General features: G+C 38.4%; 1 protein-coding gene across 4 annotated transcripts in view; it reads left to right on the forward strand.

The window, feature by feature from the left end:
• Positions 1 to 25859, forward strand: part of tbxas1 (thromboxane A synthase 1 (platelet)) — a 93701-nt gene that overhangs the window by 756 nt on the left and 67086 nt on the right. For 2 of the 4 annotated variants that reach the window (XM_066724209.1, XM_066724213.1), the window contains exon 2: positions 16521 to 16684. In XM_066724209.1, the coding sequence (XP_066580306.1) occupies positions 16584 to 16684 (101 nt within the window). In that variant the 5' untranslated portion in view covers positions 16521 to 16583. The remainder of the gene's footprint in view (positions 1 to 16520; positions 16685 to 25859) is intronic. The other 2 variants (XM_066724211.1, XM_066724212.1) reach the window with 1 other exon arrangement.

Here is a 25859-nt window from a genome sequence, read left to right on the forward strand (position 1 = left end):
TATTGCACAATAAGTAATATGCTGTAGTATATAGGAACAGATTTTTGGGAAGGTCATGTGACTGTCATTGCAGTCTGCCCAGCACTGTTGCAATTGTATGGGGAGAAGTTGTGTATTCATCTACTGGATAACATCATTATGTCTCAAGGCTGGGACCAGTAGCTCAAATCGTTTTTGGGAGAATACAACCTAGAATATTTAATGGTCTTCTGAGTATGCTGACCTAAATATCTTAGAGCACCTCTGGGATTAACTGGACTGGCAAATGGTAATATTAGTCCTCTATCCCTGCTAGATAACACTTCAGCTTATTATGCTCCTTGCGTTCTTGATTGTTTTCCTCCTTGCTCCCTTTCCCGTAGTCCTCATCTGTAACCCTACATCCTGACAGCACTTAGCTTTCACCATCCAGAATGTAGGAAGTCTCTTACTGTACTTGTGTAAATTGTAATTGTAATTTGTAAAATGTATTATTTTGAATTGCTATGTTTTAGCTAAGTTGAATTTGTAATGATTGATGCCTTGTACTTCTCTGTATTTTTGCACTTTGTTTGCACTTATGTTGTAAGTCACCCTGGATAAGGGCGTCTGCCAAGAAATAAAAATAAATAATAATAAAAAATCATAAAGACACAATGGAGACCTTGGGCTTGGGAGATGGGATGCAACAGATTGAACAAAACAAGTTTGCAGTCCACCCAAGATTTCAAACTATATTTATATAAATCTGTGTGCATTATGTTTCTGTCTTTATAGCCTAGTTTAGCTTATTTATTACTTTATAAATATACAGAAAAATGCGGATGGATTTTGTTATCCTGGCCGATAAACAGGAATTCCATTTGAAGCTGATTGGCTTTGAAAAATGTTTTATTTATTGATTTGTTTGTTGGTTAAAGCCTTGAGTGGTTGTCAACTGAGGCATCAGCAGTAGCCACATCGGGACCTTACTAACCTGTGCTTTCATGACCACTTCTCTGTCAGCTCTCAACATCTAGTACTGTTCTAAATATGTAATACTGTCAATTTCTAGCTTGCATACCCAACCCCTGATGTTTACATCCAGGTTGTTTATTCATGGGCGTAGAACCTAAACAATGTATCTCCCTGTCTGTTACTAACAGTATTATTATTATTATTATTATTATTATTATTATTATCATTATTATTATTATTTTTTTTTTAATTTCTTGGCAGACGCCCTTATCCAGGGCGACTTACAACATAAAGGGCGACTTACAACATAATATATTATAGTTAGTTATTCCCCTAACAGGTACAATGTAACAATCTCTTGTTAGGAATTCTCTGTCATATTAAGCTTGCATGTATTGAAAACAGAAAAGAAAAATAAACTTTCACGGTTACAAATACAAAAGGCAGTGTATAAATAGCCAGCAAGATAATCAAGAGGATCATCTATCTTATTTTTATTTTCAGTGTACACATACTGACAAATTAATAAGCATTTAAGTTAATCTACAGCTCTCACTTTACCGATATCAGCATGCCTTGGAGAGTGTCCACTTGGCACTGCCTGTTTGCGTGACATCACAGCTTGCATTGCGTCTGATCAGAGTTTCGGAGAAAGGTGTTTTTTCTGCCAAAAATTACGTAATACAGACACGCAGCCTGGAGAATGCACCTCTACACTGCATGTTAGGCTGACGTTAAAGTGAGTGTGGTGGATTTAAAATGTGTCAGGAAGTGAACAATGAATCACTAAAAGCAGCACTATAGCTTTCACAACCCTGCTGTACTTGCTCCTGTAATCGTATTCAGCAATTGGTGTGACATTTGAACAACTGCATTCTGTTTTCGTGATTGAATCGGTTTACATAATAGGATGGTAAATGTTTGGGGAATATTACTCAAAGTATAAAAAGCAAACAAACATTCTACTACATGTCATGTCAGGTATTTAAGTATTAAAAACAACATGACATTAATATCTAGGATACCCCATTATCAAATAGCTTTAAACAGTTTTCTATAAGCATTAAACCTTAAGCTCCTACACTCCATTTAAACTGTCCTAATGTAGTTTGTTTTCCTTACCTCATTTTCTTGTATTCAGCCACCATGACTTTTCTCCCAGTCATTTTAAATGGTGTGCTTTGTTGCAGGAAACTGTCAGTCATACTCTGTGTTACACATAAGTAGCAGAATACAAACAGAGATCCATTAAGACATAGATAATATAATGTGAAATGGCACACAAAATAGCATGCAGGAGGAAAAAACAGGTGATATAAATGATGCCTTTCACGGTTTAGAAGTGCATCACTTTAGACTTGCTTGGCAGGTTTAGAAGCCACCTGTGGTTTGACTCTCCTGTAAAAAAGATGTGCAAAAGGTTTCATCTTTTGTCAGTGCTGCAGGTGGAAACAGAAGTGGGCTCCTTTATGAGGAACAGAAAGGGCTTCGAAGACCAATTGGAATTAATCACAATGTTGAAAATTATTTTGAAATGATTCAGGTGAAATCGTTTCCCAGACAAACTCAACTCTTAAAGGTTCCACAGTTTTAGACATTGCAGGGAAGCATACAGTGTGTTTACAGAGTGGAGCTGGTTGATGTAAACGTCTGTTTAATGTCAACACATCAGTTTATCTAACTGTGATCATGAAAAAGCTACTGCAATTCCTCCTTTGTACAGCTGTGACTGAAAAACCTGTGTAGATTCAGTATTGCATGATAGTGCTTGACAGTTTGTGTTTGTAGCTTTGTAACCTAGTGCTTTTCAGAGAAGTGAATTGTCTAAAGAGTGAATGCTAGCTTGTTTAGTGGAAATTTAGGTTTTCTTGATTACATAAAATACATAGAAAAGGTTTATTTAAATACAACCTCACAACTGTGGAAATTAAGATTGCAATATCTTAATTATTTGCTTAATTATGTTGTATATAGGCAACAGCGCAATACAGGCCTTTAACTATAGTTCTTCTCTGTTTGTAATGACTACACACATGTTTTTAAACTGCATTTATTAATGATTTGTTTATGTACGTGTATACAATACCAGATATTTTAGGTTGTTATTAGGTGCAAGGCATATGGTAAAAGGCACAGGTAAAAAAAACATGAGGATTGTAAATGTTACAATCTATTTTCCTGGCACTTCTGCTTCTGTATATGGCCAAAACCCTGTTAATCCAATTTTCACAGATACAGAGCTTTAAACGTGGTTTCTAGCTTCTCATTTTGGAAAGTTTTGTTTAACTTACTTAATTTTTTTAATACTCATCCTTGATTAATGCTTAGCAATGCAAACACGTAACTTTAGTAGTAACTTGGTGGATAGTTCCCTTTGGGTTGAAAAAGAAAACTGAGAAGTAACACGTGAGCTTCACAGCTTGTTCCATATTGACTAAGAAGCAGAATCACAAGCTTTTCTACAGACGGTTCATGCAGCTGGTTTGTTTTATTTAGTAAAATGGGACTCACATGTAGCGTTGAAGCAGTAACTGATGTAGTATGATGTAACATGAAACTGTCTCAGGTCATGAAAGACCTACACACATCTGCTCCTAGATTTTCTTTACCTACAAAGACCAGAGCTTTACAACAACAAAAAGAGAAAAAAAATATGTGTGTGTGTGTATATACACTAATAATATATATATATATATACAGTGAGGGAAAAAAGTATTTGATCCCCTGCTGATTTTGTACGTTTGCCCACTGACAAAGAAATGATCAGTCTATAATTTTAATGGTAGGTGTATTTTAACAGTGAGAGACAGAATAACAGCAAAAAAATCCAGAAAAACGCATTTCAAAAAAGTTATAAATTGATATGCATGTTAATGAGGGAAATAAGTATTTGACCCCCTATCAATCAGCAAAATTTCTGGCTCCCAGGTGTCTTTTATACAGGTAACGAGCTGAGATTAGGAGCACTCTCTTAAAGGGAGTGCTCCTAATCTCAGCTCGTTACCTGTATAAAAGACACCTGTCCACAGAAGCAATCAATCAATCAGATTCCAAACTCTCCACCATGGCCAAGACCAAAGAGCTGTCCAAGGATGTCAGGGACAAGATTGTAGACCTACACAAGGCTAGAATGGGCTACAAGACCATCGCCAAGCAGCTTGGTGAGAAGGTGACAACAGTTGGTGCGATTATTCGCAAATGGAAGAAACACAAAATAACTGTCAATCTCCCTCGGTCTGGGGCTCCATGCAAGATCTCACCTCGTGGAGTTTCAATGATCATGAGAACGGTGAGGAATCAGCCCAGAACTACACGGGAGGATCTTGTTAATGATCTCAAGGCAGCTGGGACCATAGTCACCAAGAAAACAATTGGTAACACACTACGCTGTGAAGGACTGAAATCCTGCAGCGCCCGCAAGGTCCCCCTGCTCAAGAAAGCACATGTACAGGCCCGTCTGAAGTTTGCCAATGAACATCTGAATGATTCAGAGGAGAACTGGGTGAAAGTGTTGTGGTCAGATGAGACCAAAATCGAGCTCTTTGGCATCAACTCAACTCGCCATGTTTGGAGGAGGAGGACCCCAAGAACACCACCCCCACCATCACACATGGAGGTGGAAACATTATGCTTTGGGGGTGTTTTTCTGCTAAGGGGACGGGACAACTGCACCGCATCAAAGGGACAATGGACGGGGCCATGTACTGTCAAATCTTGGGTGAGAACCTCCTTCCCTCAGCCAGGGCATTGAAAATGTGTCGTGGATGGGTATTCCAGCATGACAATGACCCAAAACACACAGCCAAGGCAACAAAGGAGTGGCTCAAGAAGAAGCACATTAAGGTCCTGGAGTGGCCTAGCCAGTCTCCAGACCTTAATCCCATAGAAAATCTGTGGAGGGAGCTGAAGGTTCAAGTTGCCAAACATCAGCCTCGAAACCTTAAAGACTTGGAGAGGATCTGCAAAGAGGAGTGGCACAAAATCCCTCCTGAGATGTGTGCAAACCTGGTGGCCAACTACAAGATATGACTGACCTCTGTGATTGCCAACAAGGGTTTTGCCACCAAGTACTAAGTCGAAGGGGTCAAATACTTATTTCCCTCATTAACATGCAAATCAATTTATAACACTTTTGAAATGCATTTTTCTGGATTTTTTTGTTGTTATTCTGTCTCTCACTGTTAAAATACACCTACCATTATAATTATAGACTGATCTTTTCTTTGTCAGTGGGCAAAGTACAAAATCAGCAGGGGATCAAATACTTTTTTCCCTCACTCTATATATATATATAAAAAAATAAGAGACCACTGCAAAATTATCCGTTTCTCTGGTTTTACTATGTGTTTGGGTAAAATGAACAATTTTGTTTTGTTCTATAAACTACTGACAAAATTTCTCCGAAATTCCAAATAAAAATATGAATGGAATGGAATGGCTGCCGTACATGTAGAGATGCTGATTTAAGAAGAATTTGCAGTGGTCTCTTATTTTATTGCTGTATATATTACTATAGTGGTGATTTACCATTAGATATGACATGTTACTCTGAAACTATGGTAATGCTTTAGTGATCACTGTGTAGTGAACCATGATAATTGCCATTGAACTGTATAATATGTGAATTACTCAATGAAATCCTCTTAACTTCACCACATTACTACCATGCTTTTCTCAAAGTAATTATGATAGTATATTTTCAACTGTTATTGGCTGCGGATAGCACCATCTCTCACTCATACGTTTGCTTATTCTACTGCTACAGTGTACATTGCCTCAAGGCATTGGCGAGGTGAATTATTATGATGAATAATGATAACCATCAATACTGACCATCAAATTCTTCTTTATTGCTAAAGTGTTGCTTTTATGCCTATATTAGGACAAAACAGGACAGTGTCGTCTTTGAATGTTTAGTCCCAGGATCTTTCTTTTTCGACACCCTGACAACAGGTTTTTCTACAGCATATGTAAAGATTAGGAAAGTAAAATGGCATAATTGATGCAATGATACGAGCCCAGGAACACAATAGCCAAGCACAAAAAATGCTTTGTCATACCTTGCATAATCTGATAAACTTTCATAAGGGCACATCCATTCATACATCCATTTTCCATAATCATAAAAACACATACCATTACAACATAATGAGTGTCTATATGTGTACCACAGATATGGAGATACATAAATATGTAGGCTACTCTTTGAAACCTCAGAATGTTAGACTTTAACAGTTAACCTTTCTTCTTGTCTTCAAAATACTGCAGCTAATTTCTTTGCTCACTTTCATTGGGAATGTTCTCAAAGTGTGAACTATTGGGACCTAGTTATAAACAGGAGGGCTGACACAGATTGCACTGGTATGTAGGAGCTCAATATCCCTCTGGCCAGCATGAGCAAAACCAGTAATCCCCCGGTCTGCTCTACTCCGCCCAATCACAGCGGCCTCCCGCAGGCTGGGCTGCAGGCAAAAGGCCGATGCTGATCTTTTGCACAGAGATGATTTCAGTTGGCATCCTACTGCATGTTTCTCAGTTAATCATATTGAAAAAACAGGTCATACACCTCTGAACTACAGGTGTGTAAGTGCCTGTCTTAACATGTTCAAATAGTGTACATGTTCTGTGTTTGTGATTTGCTTCTACTTCCTCTGCACTGTTTTCATAAATATGAAGTAATTGGCTCTGTAAGAGAAAAGATTTGCCGGAGCAGTTAATTTCGATTAATTTGCCAGTGCCAGGACAAATTCACAAATGTATTATAGCCTCTTGATATCAATCAACACCTTGAATTAATTGAGTCTTTCAGTAACTCCAGCCAGAAGGTAGATGACACTAATGACATATTGGAATTGCAATCATTCCACAAGCACATCCAACATCAAAATACCCAAATAAGCTCTGGTCTATGCACAGAAGCAAGCGCCTTTCTTAATTTACTTCGTAGAAACCTTCCAACAAATTCTTTGTTGTGATTTATTTTTTCTTTCATCAGCCTCACTGCCTCTCTTTATCTATCCGTCCAATGTTCTGGAAGTCTATAGTAGTGGTTAATCCAACTTCTGTCTTAAAAAGAGCCTTAAGGAGTTTTGGAGTTTATTTTAGAAAACAAAAAACGCCTTCAACCTGATACCATTGATGGCCGATATCATAATTCAATAGATCATTAGCTATTATTGATTTATCTGCAAAGCCATTACACAACAAGGCACACATTAAAACTGGATACACCCCAGCACTTTCAACTATGTATATATGCTGTGCTTACTTTTGTCAAATTAAATATATCTTTCTGCGTTATTTTGAGAAGTAGCAAAAATGCCAAATAAAACCCCAACCAGTATAAAGCAGTTGAGCCTGCAGCTACAGGAAAGGTGCAGGCTGTTACAGTTAATGCAGTGTCATCTAAAAACATGCTTCGCTTCCCACCTTCAAGAAACTAATCAGCTCTGAAAGAGGCTGATGTGCTTTTGTTATTGCTAAGGCTTCTGTGATGCATGGCTGTAATAAGATAAATACCAAGGGAAGGATGATGTGTGAGAACAGGCAAACGGGCCAAATTCTGGGAGTTGGGGGAAAAAAAAACTGCATTGTGAGAGCAGTCAGTTTTTTTCCCATCTGTGCAACGTATTGGCGCACGCATTCTGGTGAACACATCAACCCAGGCTGCTCTTGTGTCTTCCTTATCATAAAATACAAAGTAAACAAGTAATGTGATGCCAAAGCTGTGTTCGTATCTTCAGGATCACACAAACAATCCAATTTAGATTATTTATTTTTAATTACCCACTGTTACTACACCAGATACGTAATTGGCAGGAGGCTATTTGTGAATCATTTCAGTATCCCAACGTTCATTGTAGATTAGCATTTGTGTGTCCTCCTGTTCCAGTGAATGGTCAGGAATATTCACTGGGATACCAAAGCTGTCACTTGAAAAGAATGTGACTGCTGTACAAAAGTTAATGTTTAAAGTAATTGCTAACAAATGTGTTCCAGTTTGGAAGGACAACTTCCTGTAAAGCTGAGAAACTGCCTTCAGATATTCCCTAAACAGGTGAGGTTTTAGCTGTAGGGGCTGGACTCTTTTTAACTGTATGTGCTATTTAGGATAATACATAGGTGTTTGCTGTATTTAATGCTTCAGCTGGCATTATGGCAAAGAAAATAAATAATCGAAAGGTAGCAAATATGTAGTGTTGTACTAGTCGTGGACATTGTCCTTTCCTGACTGACCATTGTGTCAATTAGCTCAAAGACTGTTAACAAATGGCATTATCACCGAATCTAATCAACCCTTAACATAGTGTTGATGGTGATGGTGATAATTATAATTGTATTATTATTTTCAAAAGCCTGATAGCCATGGTATGTAATACTATTTTTTTTTATTCATTTTATTTTAATAAACTTTTATTGCATTGCCAGCAAAGGCCCTTCAATTGGTGATTTAAACCTAATTTTCAGTTTCCTTTTGAAGGTCTCCTACTGAGAAATCGTTATGGCATACAAGACAGGCTGCTCTGTTTTACTAACGTGAATTATTAACAATACTGGAAAGCTTTCCCCTCAGTAGGTAAGAGATTAATCCCAATGTTTAGATTTGTGAAGCCTTTTTGCAGTTTTAATGAGAATGTTTGTTATCATTTACAACCATAGTGTAATAGCCCTGTTCAAATAGTACTGTACCATGGAAAATAGGACTGTAATTGCCCATCTGATTCAGTAAAGTGATAAGTAGATTTAGGAGTGAAAACATGTATTGAAGCTTTTAAAGAAAGAATTGTTTAGTTGAAAATAAATTCCTCTTGCTTGATTGATGAAGCGAATGCCTCAAAACAAGCAGGCAAATAAAGATCTTGTACTCTATGTAAACCCAAATGTCGGTTACTAGCAGATTGGAAAAAGAAATTGGGATTTCAACAAATCATCACTAGGTGTTTAGGTGGTGTGAGAAATAATTGCTGAATGTTGTTCTGAAGAAAACATCAGGGCAGTGTAATGTGTATTTAAGCAATCAGCCGTCTGCCCTGACACCAAGGGAATGGAGTGTTTGGGTTACAGGAACCTGCAAGGCATTTAATGTATATTATGTTTGGTGGCTGTAGAAAATAGATTGTTTTCTTTTGAGTGACAGGGCTGTATCTGAAGGCAGGGAGAGGAGGGAACAATGAGCTTATTGCTGTCGCCCCACATTCCTTAGAGAATTGCAACGAAAGCGTCTCAAAACCTACAGCAGAACTCGCCATAGCCTTGTCTTCCTGTGTCAGATACTCTGTCCCCTCCTAATTCATGCTCATTTATGTGAAAGCACATTCTATGACCCTGTAACCTTTTTCTTAAACAATTAAGTCACACGTTTTAAACCTTTGCCAGCTTATGTTTCTCCTGATTTTCATCCATGTATTGATATTCACTCCAAAAAAAAAAAAAAAAACTTTCTCAGCAGCAGAATAAACTAATCTGGCTCGGGTTCTGATTGTTGGAGTCAGAGAAGGTCTATTCAGGTGGTGTCTTGCTGCTTGTTAGTAGACTGTTAGATTCTTATTTAGCCTCTTTAGTTTTATGCCAAAGCTCGTCAGTGTACAGTCACTCACCGGGCGTAAACATTGCAGGTAGATTGGATCATTCGGAGCACCCAAACCAGTTCTATAAACTAGTTGACAGAGCAGTTTTTTACCTGATTTGTTGATCTGATTATTTTGAGGACATAAACCCGTAAATAAACCAGAAAACAGGGTTGCAGTATTTTACAATTGACAAAGACTTGAATTGCTCATTCCTAAAATACACTCACCTAAAGGATTATTAGGAACACCATACTAATACTGTGTTTGACCCCCTTTCGCCTTCAGAACTGCCTTAATTCTACGTGGCATTGATTCAACAAGGTGCTGAAAGCATTCTTTAGAAATGTTGGCCCATATTGATAGGATAGCATCTTGCAGTTGATGGAGATTTGTGGGATGCACATCCAGGGCACGAAGCTCCCGTTCCACCACATCCCAAAGATGCTCTATTGGGTTGAGATCTGGTGACTGTGGGGGCCAGTTTAGTACAGTGAACTCATTGTCATGTTCAAGAAACCAATTTGAAATGATTCGACCTTTGTGACATGGTGCATTATCCTGCTGGAAGTAGCCATCAGAGGATGGGTACATGGTGGTCATAGAGGGATGGACATGGTCAGAAACAATGCTCAGGTAGGCCGTGGCATTTAAACGATGCCCAATTGGCACTAAGGGGCCTAAAGTGTGCCAAGAAAACATCCCCCACACCATTACACCACCACCACCAGCCTGCACAGTGGTAACAAGGCATGATGGATCCATGTTCTCATTCTGTTTACGCCAAATTCTGACTCTACCATCTGAATGTCTCAACAGAAATCGAGACTCATCAGACCAGGCAACATTTTTCCAGTCTTCAACTGTCCAATTTTGGTGAGCTTGTGCAAATTGTAGCATCTTTTTCCTATTTGTAGTGGAGATGAGTGGTACCCGGTGGGGTCTTCTGCTGTTGTAGCCCATCCGCCTCAAGGTTGTACATGTTGTGGCTTCACAAATGCTTTGCTGCATACCTCGGTTGTAACGAGTGGTTATTTCAGTCAAAGTTGCTCTTCTATCAGCTTGAATCAGTCGGCCCATTCTCCTCTGACCTCTAGCATCAACAAGGCATTTTCGCCCACAGGACTGCCGCATACTGGATGTTTTTCCCTTTTCACACCATTCTTTGTAAACCCTAGAAATGGTTGTGCGTGAAAATCCCAGTAACCGAGCAGATTGTGAAATACTCAGACCGGCCCGTCTGGCACCAACAACCATGCCACGCTCAAAATTGCTTCAATCACCTTTCTTTCCCATTCAGACATTCAGTTTGGAGTTCAGGAGATTGTCTTGACCAGGACCACACCCCTAAATGCATTGAAGCAACTGCCATGTGATTGGTTGGTTAGATAATTGCATTAATGAGAAATTGAACAGGTGTTCCTAATAATCCTTTAGGTGAGTGTATAACTGTGAGCCACCATCACTTTAGAGTGTCGGACAGGTTCATTTTAGGGGATTTCTGGGGATTAGTTGTCGTTGTGTGATGGTGTTGCAGTAATCTGTGAATTTGGTTTGGGCTGCTATCTAGATGAAGGTCTCTTGCAGTTTCCTGTAAGATGTGTAAGGTGGTGGTGGAGGTAGTAATAGAGGGGGCTAGTTTATAGATTGTGCAGTGCTTGTGTTCAGACACTTGTGATGAGCTGTGCGCCTCAGAAAAGTGCAGCAAAGCAATGCTGCTGGAGAGAGCGCTCAGGGATCAGGAGGGCAGAAACCCTGTGTCTGTGTGCCTTCTTCTCATAGGGTTTTGTCTTTAGGAAACAATACGAGGATTAAAACACATTTTTATTATTATGGGGAAGTAGGCGTTTATGGAATTACAAAATCATACCCGTTGCCTGAACCATACATAGGCGTACCTGTTACATACCTTCTTGATCTAGAACCTTACAGACCTGTTTTGTGCCTTTAGGATCTGGAATCATAGTTTTTTGCATGTACTCAAACTGATGCACTGTTCCCAATATATTTGCAGTAGGAAAACAAAAACTGTTTAAAGTTCGAGATTTATTTCAGAATGACTTATGCTTGTGTCTCAGTTTATGCCAGCATGGTTTTAAACTTTTACAAGTTTATTCCAGCTGTTGTGTGCTGAAGCAAGGGATATTATATACATTGCTACTGATACAGATTTAAAAAGAACCAAAACATTGTTGTTTGCATAGTAACACCAGCACCCTTTCAGCTTAATTCCTTAATGGAAATTGATGGTTTCTCACAGTCTGTGGGTATTATAATATTAGGCATCCTAATAGTTTTCCCATTATCTACCTTTTCATTTTGACTGTGATTGTTCTATATACTGTACAACAGTTGCATAAAGAATGTTAACAGTTGTGTATAAACTACTAGAGAAATGATGTCAGTAATGTCTCAATAAAATAACACCAGTAAGCAGAATACTAACAGACCTGTATTTTTTGTAAATATATTTAAAAATGTAAGTCACCAATAGAGAAGACTCATTAACATTACTATGGACAAGGAATGTGCATTAATCCCACTATATGCTGTGTGTGTTTATTTAGACTAGGGGTTCATAACCAGGGCAGATTTTTTAGAAATGTTTCTTAAATGGGGGAGCCCATCCAGTCCAGCAAGAGTCCACCCCCCACTCCCTGGTGACTGAACCCTTGAGATATAATACAAGATTATAAAACGGTAAACAGGAAATGAATTACACCACATTGTCTTGCATTGTCATGGACTTTAGAAAGCATTATTAGTATTACACTTCTTAGAAGACTTACACTTATTACAATATATCACATTATATTTTACATACAATTACCCATTGATGCAGCTGGGTTTTAACTGGACCAATCTAGGTACAGTGCTCTGCTCAAGGGTACAACAGCAGTGTCCCCCACCTGGGATTGAAGCCACGACCCTCGGCTCCAGAGTCCAGAGGCTAAAATGCTACTCCACGCTGCTGTGAAACAATCCAGACAGGTTTGGCTTTTGTTGTAAAATTAGATTTACAGAATTAAATGATTAACAGCAAAGCTGTCCTGTACTTTGGAAAAACACAAGAAACTGACTGTTACATATTATGTGCAGGGCGACAGATCAACTGTACGTATCGACATTTGTATCTTAAAGCATCTAGCCCAGTAGCTGTGAAGAGGAGCTAAAGAGCTGAGTTTTTAAAAATACTGGAATAGACAGAAGACAGTAAACATAAAAATAGCTGATTATCTCTTCTGGAGGGCACTATTTCTATAGTTGTACAAGCATGTGGATCTGAGGGTCTCAGTGAGTGCAGTAAGGTTAATCCAGTCTCTGCTCTTTGGATGTTCAAATTTGATCTTGAGAAAACCCAGCTGTAATGCATTTCTCTGCAGAGGTGTCGCTTTTGGAAATAAGGTTGTGCTATTTACTCTCCCAGAATATGATGCATCTCCGGTGCTCTGAGTCTCAGGGCCAAGACTTAAATTGTACTATACCCTTTGTTAAATGTGATCTTAAACATGCTCACTCACTAAAGTGCTTTATGATCAGTCAGCATCTGTCTTCCGTCTTGTGAAATATTTCGCCATTATTCTAAAATCTGCAGTATTTATCCTTCTGTATCCGGTTTACAAAGAATCAGTCAAGTTGTGTTTAATTTCCTTATGAATCATGTTAATTTTCCGAACACATGCAACCTTTTTAAATGTGATGCATGCTACACTTTATGAAGTTGCATGTATATTTGTAATGCTAATGTGTTCAACTAATTTAAAAGAACAAAACAATCTGCTACTGTATGGTTTCAGCTGAAGTTTTGAACACTTCCATGGGCTAGAACACTCTCTCTATTGAACTGTAGACATTTTCAAAGTACATTCTTATTTGGTCCCATCTTGTCTAAGCATATCTCTTGACTACAGTAAATATACTTGTGCCTTTTATGAATTTTATGGATTTTTGATTTGTGTATGTCAGATTCCCAGGATGTAGAAGTATCAAGTTTCAAAAGACTGAGTTTGATCTTTAATTGCAAAGATTATCTTATTATTATATATTTTATTTTTTTGCTGTGGAATAACTTAACTTGACATTTTTTGTATTCAGATAATTTTTCTCTCTCCATTTGCATTACATTAAATCTGCATAGTTTGATATCATTTATTAAAAGTTAAACTTTTAGTTGTCTTTTAAGTTAAGAAAAACATTTATGTTAATCTGTATTGTCCATCCCATATGTAAACTGAGCTCTGGTATCAGTATAGCCTATTTTGTGTTTAAATAACAGTAGCCTACTTCTTCCCAAGGCCGGGTTCCTGTTGAAAATATGCCTCCGATAAATTACCTACTGTTCTATAGTCACTATCCTGGATAAACTGTTAGGACGCAGAGAAGTATAAACTGTAAAAACAGAAATCTAAGCTTTCTGTGTGGAATGATCCGATCGCTGTGTGTCTGAAACAGTGTCATAAAGCTACATCTGTCCAAATTCAGATTGGTTAGTAGTTCCCAGATATTTTTTTATTAAGGAGTTATATATTTTGTCTAAAAAAAAAAAACCTGAAGAAGAAAGAAAGGTCTCACAGATGGGTTTTGTTTTTCCCTTGTAATGTCATCTCCGTCTGACGACGGAGTTTATGCTGACAGGTGACTGGCTTTGTGTTTGCACTTTGTAAGGAAGTGATTGTTGGAAGTGTCATCTGATATTACTGAGCTTCGCTTACCTTCACCTGTGCAAGAGTTCCCCGAGCCCTCGACTGAAAGAGTTGCCACTCCAGATCAGTCACAGCTGATGCATAGCTAAGCCTCTTGTATAAACCAGCAATGACTGCCGGAGCAACACGAACGCAGCCAGCTTGAGTCCTATCTTGTTCAGCTTTGAAGGTGGAGGTGTTTGTTAAAGGCATGTTAGCGCTACACTGAACTGCAGATAGATTCTAGTTTGGGGGAAAGATGAGGATGAGGTTGAAAACTGAATATAAACAACAAACCTAAACAAGACAATTGGGACCAACAAGGCCACCCATTTTCATTGTGATGGGACCTGGCAGTAACATGAATGGAAAAGGAAGGGTCACGCTAGCTCCACCTGGGTCTTCTGCTTAATCTTCAGTTTTCACAGGGCCTCATGTTTCACTCTTACACTCTTTCTTACAGTGTAAGTCTTTGTGTTTGAAAAATGTTGGGGTATGGGTTATTTTGATTAGTTTATTTAAATAGATAGAAAAAACCCAACTAAAAACACCCACAAGAAAAAACTAAAACATATACGCACCTAGGTCTCAAATCACAATAAGAAACACATTAAAAATAATATGCAATAAATATCCCTCCTCAAATGAATGCTGTTTGAATTACATTCCTAATGATACAAGCATGACATTCGAATCAATTTTATAGTAATGAAACCGGGATCTGACTATTTTAAGAAGGGGGGAAAAAACTATTTTCTTCAAATGATTAAATCATGTAAATGCCTTTAATTCTTTTTTATGACTTGGAATTTACACAAGAACAGGATATTTGAGGGCCGAGCACTAGTCATTTATTTTCAAAGGAGACATGTTGAAACTGTCAATACACTGCATTCACAGTAAAGCTGACATTTAAACCCATAGTGTGAAGGACATTTCTTGCATACATACCCTGGAAACTGGAGTCTGGAAATACTAAACCATACTGAGGTGATCGTGTTCCTGTGTACCTTCTAACTGAACTGCCTTTATCCAGCTTGGTTTTACTATTGATGGCATAAAGAACATAAGAAAGTATACAAACGAGAGGAGGCCATTTGACCCATCGTGTCCGTTTGGTGTCCATTAATAACTAAGTGATACAAAGATCCTATCCAGTCTATTTTTAAATGTTCCCAAATTGTCTCTTCAGCCACATCGCTGGGGAGTTTGTTCAGATTGTGACGCCTCCCTGTTTTCTGTCTTGAATGCCTTGAAGCCCAATTTCCATTTGTGTCCCTGTGTCCATGTGTCCCTGCTGATCTTGAAAAGAGGAATAAAACCTTAAAAATCAAAGATCTAAACCCACATGTTTAAATTAATTAATTTTCGACGGTAGATTCTGCACTGTTGAGATATATTTTCCCAAAGTGAGATTAATATACAAAGTCATGTTTTCATACAGTATTACTTCAGTTTTTTAAATTATATTCTTGTATCTGTTAATCCATAGAAAATACTTCCCTGTGCATTTGATGTGAGAGTGTATAGTTCTGAGAAGAAACATAGACCAGAGCCCCTTTTTTTGCTCCAAATCTAACCCATTGTCCCATCCTGTGTGTATGTTTCCTACATGACTCAAGAAAATTAAAATGAATGATTTTGAAAAGTATTTTCAAAGCTGAAATTCAAGGACATGAATTTAAGTTTAATGCAGAAGTGCTTTGGTGAAGCATTAGAGCAAGAATCTCCCTAATTTCCATCCTGTCAGATTTGTATTTTTTTCTCCACCAATCTATTTCATTCTGGAACAGCTAGCATGACACACAATCTCAACTATTCAATCAGTCACACTGGCTGCACTCATCCAGACTTCAGTGAAGATGTGCCAACCCATGTAACACAATAAAGAAAACAGCAGCCAGGAATATCCTGTCCGATAACTGTTATTGTTTAAAACCCAAAAGCCATGACTTTTTCAACCAAAAGGTATTCCTCCAAATATCAGAATCAGAAGTCTGTTTTTAATTACTGAAACATAGAGAGAGAGAGAATATGTGTCTCCAAAGATACTTACACAGGTGTCATCTGGTGAAGGCCTTTTCATTCAAAACTATTTACCTTTAAAAGTTTTAAACATTGTATTATTTAAGGGGATATTTGAGTTTGTACTTGTCTTTAAGTCATGTTAAATAGGAAATCACACAGCGCAAACAGGAAATACAGCATGTGAGAAATTAAATGCATGCAAACTACTAATTCTATGTACTACCCTCATTAAAAGACTTCAATTGCTCTCATTTACGTTGTTTAAAATGTCTTCCCCTCCTCTTGCTTTCTTGGATGCTTTCTGCAGCAGGTTTGGACAGCACTCTGAAGTCAGGTCATTCACTCAGGGTGGCATCTGCTGCTCAGGAGAATGGAGGCCATTGTGGATGTCCTAAAGCAGTTTCAATTGCAAGCCAATGGGACATCTGTCTCAGTCAGCTTGTTCGTTGTCTTCATAGCTCTACTGTACTGGTAAGTAAAGTGCTTTGTGCCTGTTATAATTATAGATATGTGTTTGTTGATTGGGAGATAATCATGCAGCATGTAAATGTTTTTTTTGTGTGACTGTTGCCATTGATTTCTACCAGGAAATCTGTTTTTAAACATACACTCACCTAAAGGATTATTAGGAACACCATACTAATACTGTGTTTGACCCCCTTTCGCCTTCAGAACTGCCTTAATTCTACGTGGCATTGATTCAACAAGGTGCTGAAAGCGTTCTTTAGAAATGTTGGCACATATTGATAGGATAGCATCTTGCAGTTGATGGAGATTTGTGGGCACATCCAGGGCACGAAGCTCCCGTTCCACCACATCCCAAAGATGCTCTATTGGGTTGAGATCTGCTGACTGTGGGGGCCAGTTTAGTACAGTGAACTCATTGTCATGTTCAAGAAACCAATTTGAAATGATTCGACCTTTGTGACATGGTGCATTATCCTGCTGGAAGTAGCCATCAGAGGATGGGTACATGGTGGTCATAAAGGGATGGACATAGTCAGAAACAATGCTCAGGTAGGCCGTGGCATTTAAACGATGCCCAATTGGCACTAAGGGGCCTAAAGTGTGCCAAGAAAACATCCCCCACACCATTACACCACCACCACCAGCCTGCACAGTGGTAACAAGGCATGATGGATCCATGTTCTCATTCTGTTTACGCCAAATTCTGACTCTACCATCTGAATGTCTCAACAGAAATCGAGACTCATCAGACCAGGCAACATTTTTCCAGTCTTCAACTGTCCAATTTTGGTGAGCTTGTGCAAATTGTAGCCTCTTTTTCCTATTTGTAGTGGAGATGAGTGGTACCCGGTGGGGTCTTCTGCTGTTGTAGCCCATCCGCCTCAAGGTTGTACGTGTTGTGGCTTCACAAATGCTTTGCTGCATACCTCGGTTGTAACGAGTGGTTATTTCAGTCAAAGTTGCTCTTCTATCAGCTTGAATCAGTCGGCCCATTCTCCTCTGACCTCTAGCATCAACAAGGCATTTTCACCCACAGGACTGCCGCATTCTGGATGTTTTTCCCTTTTCACACCATTCTTTGTAAACCCTAGAAATGGTTGTGCGTGAAAATCCCAGTAACTGAGCAGATTGTGAAATATTCAGACCGGCCCGTCTGGCACCAACAACCATGCCACGCTCAAAATTGCTTAAATCACCTTTCTTTCCCATTCAGACATTCAGTTTGGAGTTCAGGAGATTGTCTTGACCAGGACCACACCCCTAAATGCATTGAAGCAACTGCCATGTGATTGGTTGGTTAGATAATTGCATTAATGAGAAATTGAACAGGTGTTCCTAATAATCCTTTAGGTGAGTGTAGACAACAGTTCTGTTTTTAGTTTTCTGATTCAAATAATTGTTTTCAATGGACATCTAGCTCTATCTTTATGACTTGTTTCCAAAAGCCACTGCCTGCATTCAAACTAGGCGCTGCAAATATGGACCCATAATCCTGAGATACAGGTTTTAAAACATGCACTTCAAGAGGACACAATCAGCATGTGTGTCAAGACTCTGAAAAGGTATGAAGTGTTTATAGAAAGTTTGTGCACACTGGTCTGTTAAAAATGTTTTTTTTGGAAACTATATAATTTAATTCCCTATTCTGGGGCGTGTGGGTGTGTGTTTGAAAGTGGCTGTTAATTTCCCCTCAGTTAATGCATCCGGACCCAGTCATGCAGCTGACCAATTTATATCTGCAACTGCAATTAAGTGGGCTGTGCAATTCAAACTTGTTTGGATTTATGGAGGTGCTGTCTTGGAACTGTCTGACAGGCAGGCTTGTGTTCAGCTCCAAAAGAGAGGCAGAGGGGAAAATTCCACCCACCCCCCCCCACACACACACACGCAGAAAAAGCATTATGCATAAAATATAAGCAGAACAAACCAGGTTGTGCAGTTCTCCAGTTTTATTTTTAGAATACACATTAGTATTGATTCCTTCTATTAACCACAACTGATGACGTTACTGGACTAGTGTATTGTCATGGAAAGCTAACACCGGACAGTACCCCTGGAGGAGACTGAAAAGACCACCATTAATTCTGAGAGGGCAGTCATTGTTCTTTGCACAGTTAGCAGAAGCAGCAGAATTATTAATTTGTTATTGTATGCTATGGTATATTTCATGAATAAATCCTAACTTTCTGTATTTGGATGTTTAAGATGGGATTTTATAATAAGTATGTCCAAGCACAGTCAGAGAGCCCTCTCTTTTCACTTGCCAGTCCTCCTGAAGGTTAGATTGCATTGATAGTGTGAGACAGCAGATTGGGTCTTTGAAACCTGGCAGAAAAACTGGAAAAATGCTAGATGAAGAAAAATGATGCAGTATGCTAAAACCTTTCATGTCATAATGGTGCAATCTGGGAAGAAATAATTTGTTTTTGTTTTGTTTTAAGTCTAACTTCAGTCTCCTATATGACCTGGTATCATATGCCTTGTTTCTATATTAAATTGCAGAGTTGTAGACTTGAAAAGGTCATCTTTTGAGTGCATTCCTATGTCTTCCTTTACACTTAGTGTTACTAGATGCCCTTATCCAGTGCTACTTACAAAACATAAAGCATTATAGAAGTGCAATACAGTCTAAAAATACACATCAAAACAGTACAAATTACATGTTCAAAATGACATAAGTGCATAAGAAAAAATACACTTAATACAAGTCCTACAACCTAGATTTGTGAGCTAATAATTGTAGACCAGATGTGAAGTCATAGTTAATAGCTCAGGGGAAGGGGGCATAGGGGCAATCAATATAAACAACATGAGTACAAGCAATGACCACGGACACACTGCATGCTACCAACTACATTTCATATGTATGTATTTATGTATGCATGCATGTATGTATGTAATGTCATTTTGTCAAAAAAAAATAAAACATGTTAGGAACTTGTTTTGGTGCAGCACACATAGAACCATAAATAAAAACAGACAGCCCCATTGTTGACTGTGCGCTGGTATGTCGCTGTCCAATCGCTGCCCCTGAAATAATGCTGTGCGTGGAGCAGTGTATGAAGTGAAGGTCCGGTGGGGGGGGGGTGGGGGTCTCGTGAAGTGTTTTCAGCTTCCTAGAGCATTGTATCAGTAAAAGTAAAAGAGTAAAAACAGTAAAAGAGGTGCAAATCAACTGTGCAAATCCATAAATTCCCAACATTTCCCCCTGGGCACTTAAAAATGCACCACATTTTACGGAAAATCCCCCAATCTGGCAACAGTGACGTGGAGTTGACGTTGCCCGGCGCAAAACAGGGTTTTTGAATATGGCAGATAATGCAAATTTTGCTAACCCGCTAACCCCTTTGCACGGTGCGCAAACCCTAAGAATATCTAGCCCTTTGTGTTTAATCCAACATTTTATACACACTGTTTTTTAAACAAATGTATTCCATCTGAGTGGCAAGCTGTGGCTGTGTTTAATATATGCTAATTTGTGCAGAGTGTAAATCAAAAAGTATAGTCGAGAGGGGAGGAAAATATGAGGGGGGGATTTTTAGGAACCTTTAACGAAAGAAAGTAAGGAAACAAAACATGTAGGTGAGGTGCAGGTCAGTGAGAACAAGTCACTTCAAGAAAGAAAATGATATCCGCAATTTGCAATCCCCCAAAACAAATATTTACTTAAAGAAAAACCTGATGTTTCGACACTCACGTGTGTTCATCAGGGTGAAAATATGTATGCAATAGACACATGCCTTTAAAGATTTCAAATTGAATCAGTCACAGGTGAAAAGGTAATTACTCATGTCAGAATTTATCATTAGTACAATAATCAGATTAAATAATTGCAATACAGTGTTAAGATTTTTACATAGTTAATCAATCACAGATAAAAAAAGTAATTAGGCTACATTCACTTGAAAGTTTGGTAATTAATACCTGAATTAAATACATGCAATATAACTTAAGGTTTATACATATCTTCAGCTTGATTCTATATTGTAAGCAGCTCCTCTCCTGCTGAAAACAGGTCACGTGTTTTCACAACGTTCTCAGACTCCCACTACCTTAACCAAAATTACTGCCTCCCATGTGGCACTATATCTTCTGTGGTAGTGATTCTCTGAAGAAAACATTTGCTTCATATAGGCCTACTGCTCGTGAACAAAGACCTTCGCACAGCTTTACACAGTGGTGGTTTTGGAAGTTCTCGTTCTGGTTTGCTTTTCAGCACCAGTGAATGAGGAGTTCAGTGCCAAAGCTGTGCACCTCAGTTCTAATATGTATACATTTGCTAGACATTAGTAAGGAATAGAATGACATATTCAAAACATAAATTATATATTTTTATCTTTATTTGTCAGACTGTTAAAATCTGTGTTGAATATTTGTAGGCCTTTTACAGGGAATAAAATACCACTGGCAAAGAATTTTAATGGGTTGTAAATGGCACTTTTATTTTTTAACTCGTGATCATAACTCATAACTGACAGAAATATGTGCAACACCAAAAAAAGAAAACCAGGGGTCACAATAGCATTTTGTCAGTATGAGTCATCTTGCTTTGATCACAGAATTCCCTCATATGATTCAGATCTTATAGTTGTTGGACACAGCGTTCGGAATTTCAAAGTTTTCATCTTTTATTCAGAAGATAACTTCAACTGGCCAGACCTTTCTCAGCTGAGATAAACTGATGGGACACATGTGGCCAGGGGGTGGAAAACGAATCATAAGCCAAATGCCAATGATTAGTTGAAAGGCATGATTGGGAATGCATGGAAGAATATGCAAGAAAACATACCAAGACAATGCCAAATAGACATAGTTATATAAAATAAAGGATATCCAGAATTATATTAACATTGGCCAATAAAATAAGGAATCGTGCAACCGATGACTTTACCAGCCCTCTTTTGTTAGTTTTCCACACATTTCTGCCAGAGCGCATGAGAAATTATACCACCAGAGATTTAATACATAACAATTGGAAAGGCTTTATTAATTGCCGAGCAAGGTTAACTCCTGGCCCCTAGTGTTTTAATAGTTATACAGAGTAAAATGCAACATTTTTAACATGACCCTATCATTTTATGAGTCACAATTATTGGCACTTTACTGCAAGTTCTTGTTTTTTTTTCTCTGACAGAAGTTGTCTACAGCTTTAAAATTCAGAAATAAAATGTTTATTCACGATCACATCTGTGCAGAGATGAGTCTTCTGTATCCTAAAGAAGCCCTGTGCGGCCCCTGGAATTTTGACTTAATGATTAGTTGACGAAACCCAAAATGTGGGAGAAAATGTTGGGGTTGGCAGTTACAAACCTGCTGCATGCCTGTGTGAATAAGCCATCAGTTCTGACTGTGTCTCTCTCTCTACTACCAAAATCCACTGAAAGTGGGCCAGTTCCTGAAATGAACTCTGCCAAAATAGCTGCAGGGGTCAAAGCCAGGGAGTGTAAGCCATATTTATATACATATACCACCATACTAATAATACGCCTGCATGTTTTCCCAAAGATGAATATTATTTGACAAGGTTGTATGGCGTCACAAGAGTCTTACAGAATAATCCCAATAGACCATTTAAGTGGGATCTTTACATTTTCTAACACAATGAGCTTGTTATTTTCTTTCTCAAAAAAAGGTAAACTTAAGTTGGAGAAAAATTCTTAATGGAAAGAAAAGCCCTACATGAGCGAAAACAAATAAAAAGTGAATAGAATGTAGTTTAGCATCTGAAAAGAAAGAATTGGAACCAATCAATCAGTTTTCATTGAATGCCTTTTATTGTTGCATAATAGAAAAAGCTGAAGGCACACAGGACTCAACAACCTCACATTTGAAAGACTTAATATAAAGCTTAAACATTTAATCTAGACTTTGCTGCCAAGGGTTACAAAACAAAAAATGGATGATGGTTTCGAAGTAGTGAAATCATATCTGATTATAGAGAGGTGCATATATTTGAACAAAACCACTGTGGTTATCATGTAATAGGATATAGGAAGTAATAGAAGGCATAGAGGAACAGACCTGTAATTTTAGATGTGAAAACCGAGAAGGTTGTGTCTCCCTAACATTAACTTGGTGAGTTTCAGAATATAACTGTTTTTTTCTTTATCCCCTTAGGTTGTCCCTGTCACAGAGCTATGTGTTGTTTAGGGGCTTTTGACTTAGGGTTAACAGATGTTCCCATGAATATGGGATATGGGATCTTGCAATTTTATTTTTATATCCCAGAGGGGAAAAGTATATAAGTATGCCAGTTTTGACCCAAAAGGTTGTTTTAACATTTCTCTCTGACTAAACCCCTCCCAGGACTGTTCCTCCCATCCCCCCTCACCTCTGCACCTGCACTCTGGAAACCCTAGTTTCACACATTATTCCCCTGCAGGGTCCCGCATGCTAAGTTGACTGCATTGCAGCGTCCAGGGTGCTATTCTGTTGAGACAGTTCTATAAAACAGCAGTCTAGAGCATGATGCTGGCAGACCCAGAAATCATTTTTTTAAAGGATTTAGTTTCTCTCATGCCTCAGCTTCCTGGGATGTCTCTGGCTGAGAGATCAAAATACTGTATTCTAAATCAACTCGCATTCCTTGGCTCCTCGAGGTACTGTTAACATTAGTTGCGATTGCATGCAGCCTTGCATCAATAACTTAAAATCACAGACACCTAATCCGGCACACTGTGTTCCTACCAGTACGTTTCAACTTCCCTTTTCCCATTGATCCAGTTGCCTGCGGAGAAGCACAGTCTGCTGGTTATTGTTTAATTAAAGGTTGCTGGATGGTTCATTCATCAGATGTGCTAATCATGTCGTGGCACACCTCTGTGTAAGGTTTAAGAGCTTGCTGTGTGGGCCTGTTTCCCTGGTGATCACTGTTAATAAGAGTGTGGTTACATATTGAAAGCACCCAGATGTATCTATAATTCTTCTACTTCAGCCACTTTTGTTTTCTCCTCCTAACTCCAGTGGCATCAAGCATCCACAACAGTCCCAACTAGTCACAAATTCACAGTGTATGAGTTTTCATTAGTGTATTTTCACATTTGGAAGTGAAAAACACACATTTCCAAGTCTGAATCGGAGCGCTTCAAACCTGCTTACAGCACAAGCAGGATTACATAATCTTCTGATTCTTGCAAGTGACTGGTTCCTTTGATACAAGATAATTAGAACTTGAGATAATCCCATTCAACCTATCTTGCTTGTTTGGTTGCTCGTAAAAGTTACCTTCAGGGCTTTGTATGGGTCCAGCCTTTTCCATGAACTCACGTGTACAGTCATATCTCCAGCTATCTTAAAAACGATCTTGTCGCCCGCATGGTTTATTTGGCTCACGCATTTATTTACACGTTTACGTTCTGTTTTTCTAACTGACATTTTTCCATTGCAAGCAAGAGCTCTGTGTAGCGAAGTCATAAACATTTGAATTTCTGTGGTTTAAAATCCAGCATAAACAATGGCTTTTGCTCCTCTACCTTAACAAATCCATATTGCTTCACCTCTCAAATAACTTAAATAACATGTTTTATTTTAATTAAGATCATTTTAAACCATAATTGTTGTGATCATTTGAATTTAACAGCTGTGATATTCTATTATTTACAGTTTGTGGCATGTTTTACAGCCAGAGCTGTCCAGTCTACATGAAGAGAAATGTCAAATCAGTCTTAGTGAATTCCAAGCAGGGGAGAAAGCACGCCTTGTAGCCTGTATAAACACAGTCACTGAGAGTTGGTGATGGATCTATGTAGCTTGGTAATGTTTAGACAGCCAGCATGTCACTAACTTCTGTATTGTCTGAATCCAGTGTTCTTCTGCCTGACTCTAATCACATTGCAGATACAGCGATTAATAACGTGGATATGAGTATTTTGTTTCGTATGTACCTATTTATTTGTTTGTTTGTTTGTGCAGTTTCGTGCAGCTTACAACCCACATTGTCATGGCTGTCATTGTCAATTTGCTGTGATAAGCAAAGCATTTGTTTGCATAGACATGTCATAATACTTAGCCAACATCATCAGCCTATAGTGATCCACTGCTGGATGAAGGCCTCCCCAAGATGTTTCCATTTTCTCTCTGATCATTTCTCTTTTCTATTTCTTCTTGTTATTCCAACCATACATCTTTCCATGCTCCTTTGCGTCGATCTGTTCATTAAATGAACAGGTTTCACAGCCATAAAATAGCACTGGTAATATGCATTGATCAAATACCTTTCTCTTCAGACAAATGGGTATATTTCCATTCAACAGTGAGCTGTTTCTTCCAAATTCACTCCATCCCATTTTCCCAAAGATGTCATTGGCAAATAGTATGTTGCCTTGAAGAGTTTTGGAAGATTGTGTCTCCTGGACGTTCTCCTTATATAATACGTTAGTGTGGCAAAAATGTTTCTAATACAGGTAAATAAACAATTAGGATAGACTATGCAATATATCAAGAAATCGAAGTTTGAATTTTGAGACCATTGACAGGTTGTTGGACATTGTAGCCGATTAATTATTTATGCAAGGCTTCAAACAGCTGAATAAATGGTTGATTCTGCCACCTAAGCGGCTTGACTAAATACTTCAGAAAAAGCTTTTTGTTAAATAATATAAGGGTATTATACTGGCAGATGCTCTGAAAGGTTGATGACAACTCAGTTTTGAGACTGAGTGTGTTGTAAGAGGTCTTTACTGTTTATGTCTTATACTCCCAGGTAAGCTATAGAGATAGGAACCTCCATAACCTGAACAGCTATCCATGTAATCCTTTCAGTATAAATCCTACAGAGTTCCACTTAACTGACAGTATTCAAGACAGTGTGTTAGGTTTGTGCTGTGCTTTGTGCTTCAGGACATTATGTCTCAGGCTAATTGCTGCTATAATCTTGTATCTCAAGCCACAGTCTTGCTTCTACAATGTTGACAAGCTAGGCCATTGTTCTCGGTAAATTGGAAATGGCATGTATTCAGTCCCAGTTTTATGTTGCATTCCTCAGTTTTGCTTTCAATGAAAACAAGATTTTTGTATTTTATTGTCACCTTTCTCCTGACAGCCAATGCCACTGCCTGTTACCATTCTCCTAGGGGTAAAAACGTTGGTAATTCATGCAGAGAAAATTAAGATGGAAGCAAACATTTCTAGCAATGTTGCTGCTGGTCATTATTCCTGGCAATCGTCATGTTATTATCAA

This window comes from Amia ocellicauda, chromosome 15 (genome assembly GCF_036373705.1).
Source record: "Amia ocellicauda isolate fAmiCal2 chromosome 15, fAmiCal2.hap1, whole genome shotgun sequence".
Taxonomy (NCBI): domain Eukaryota; kingdom Metazoa; phylum Chordata; class Actinopteri; order Amiiformes; family Amiidae; genus Amia; species Amia ocellicauda.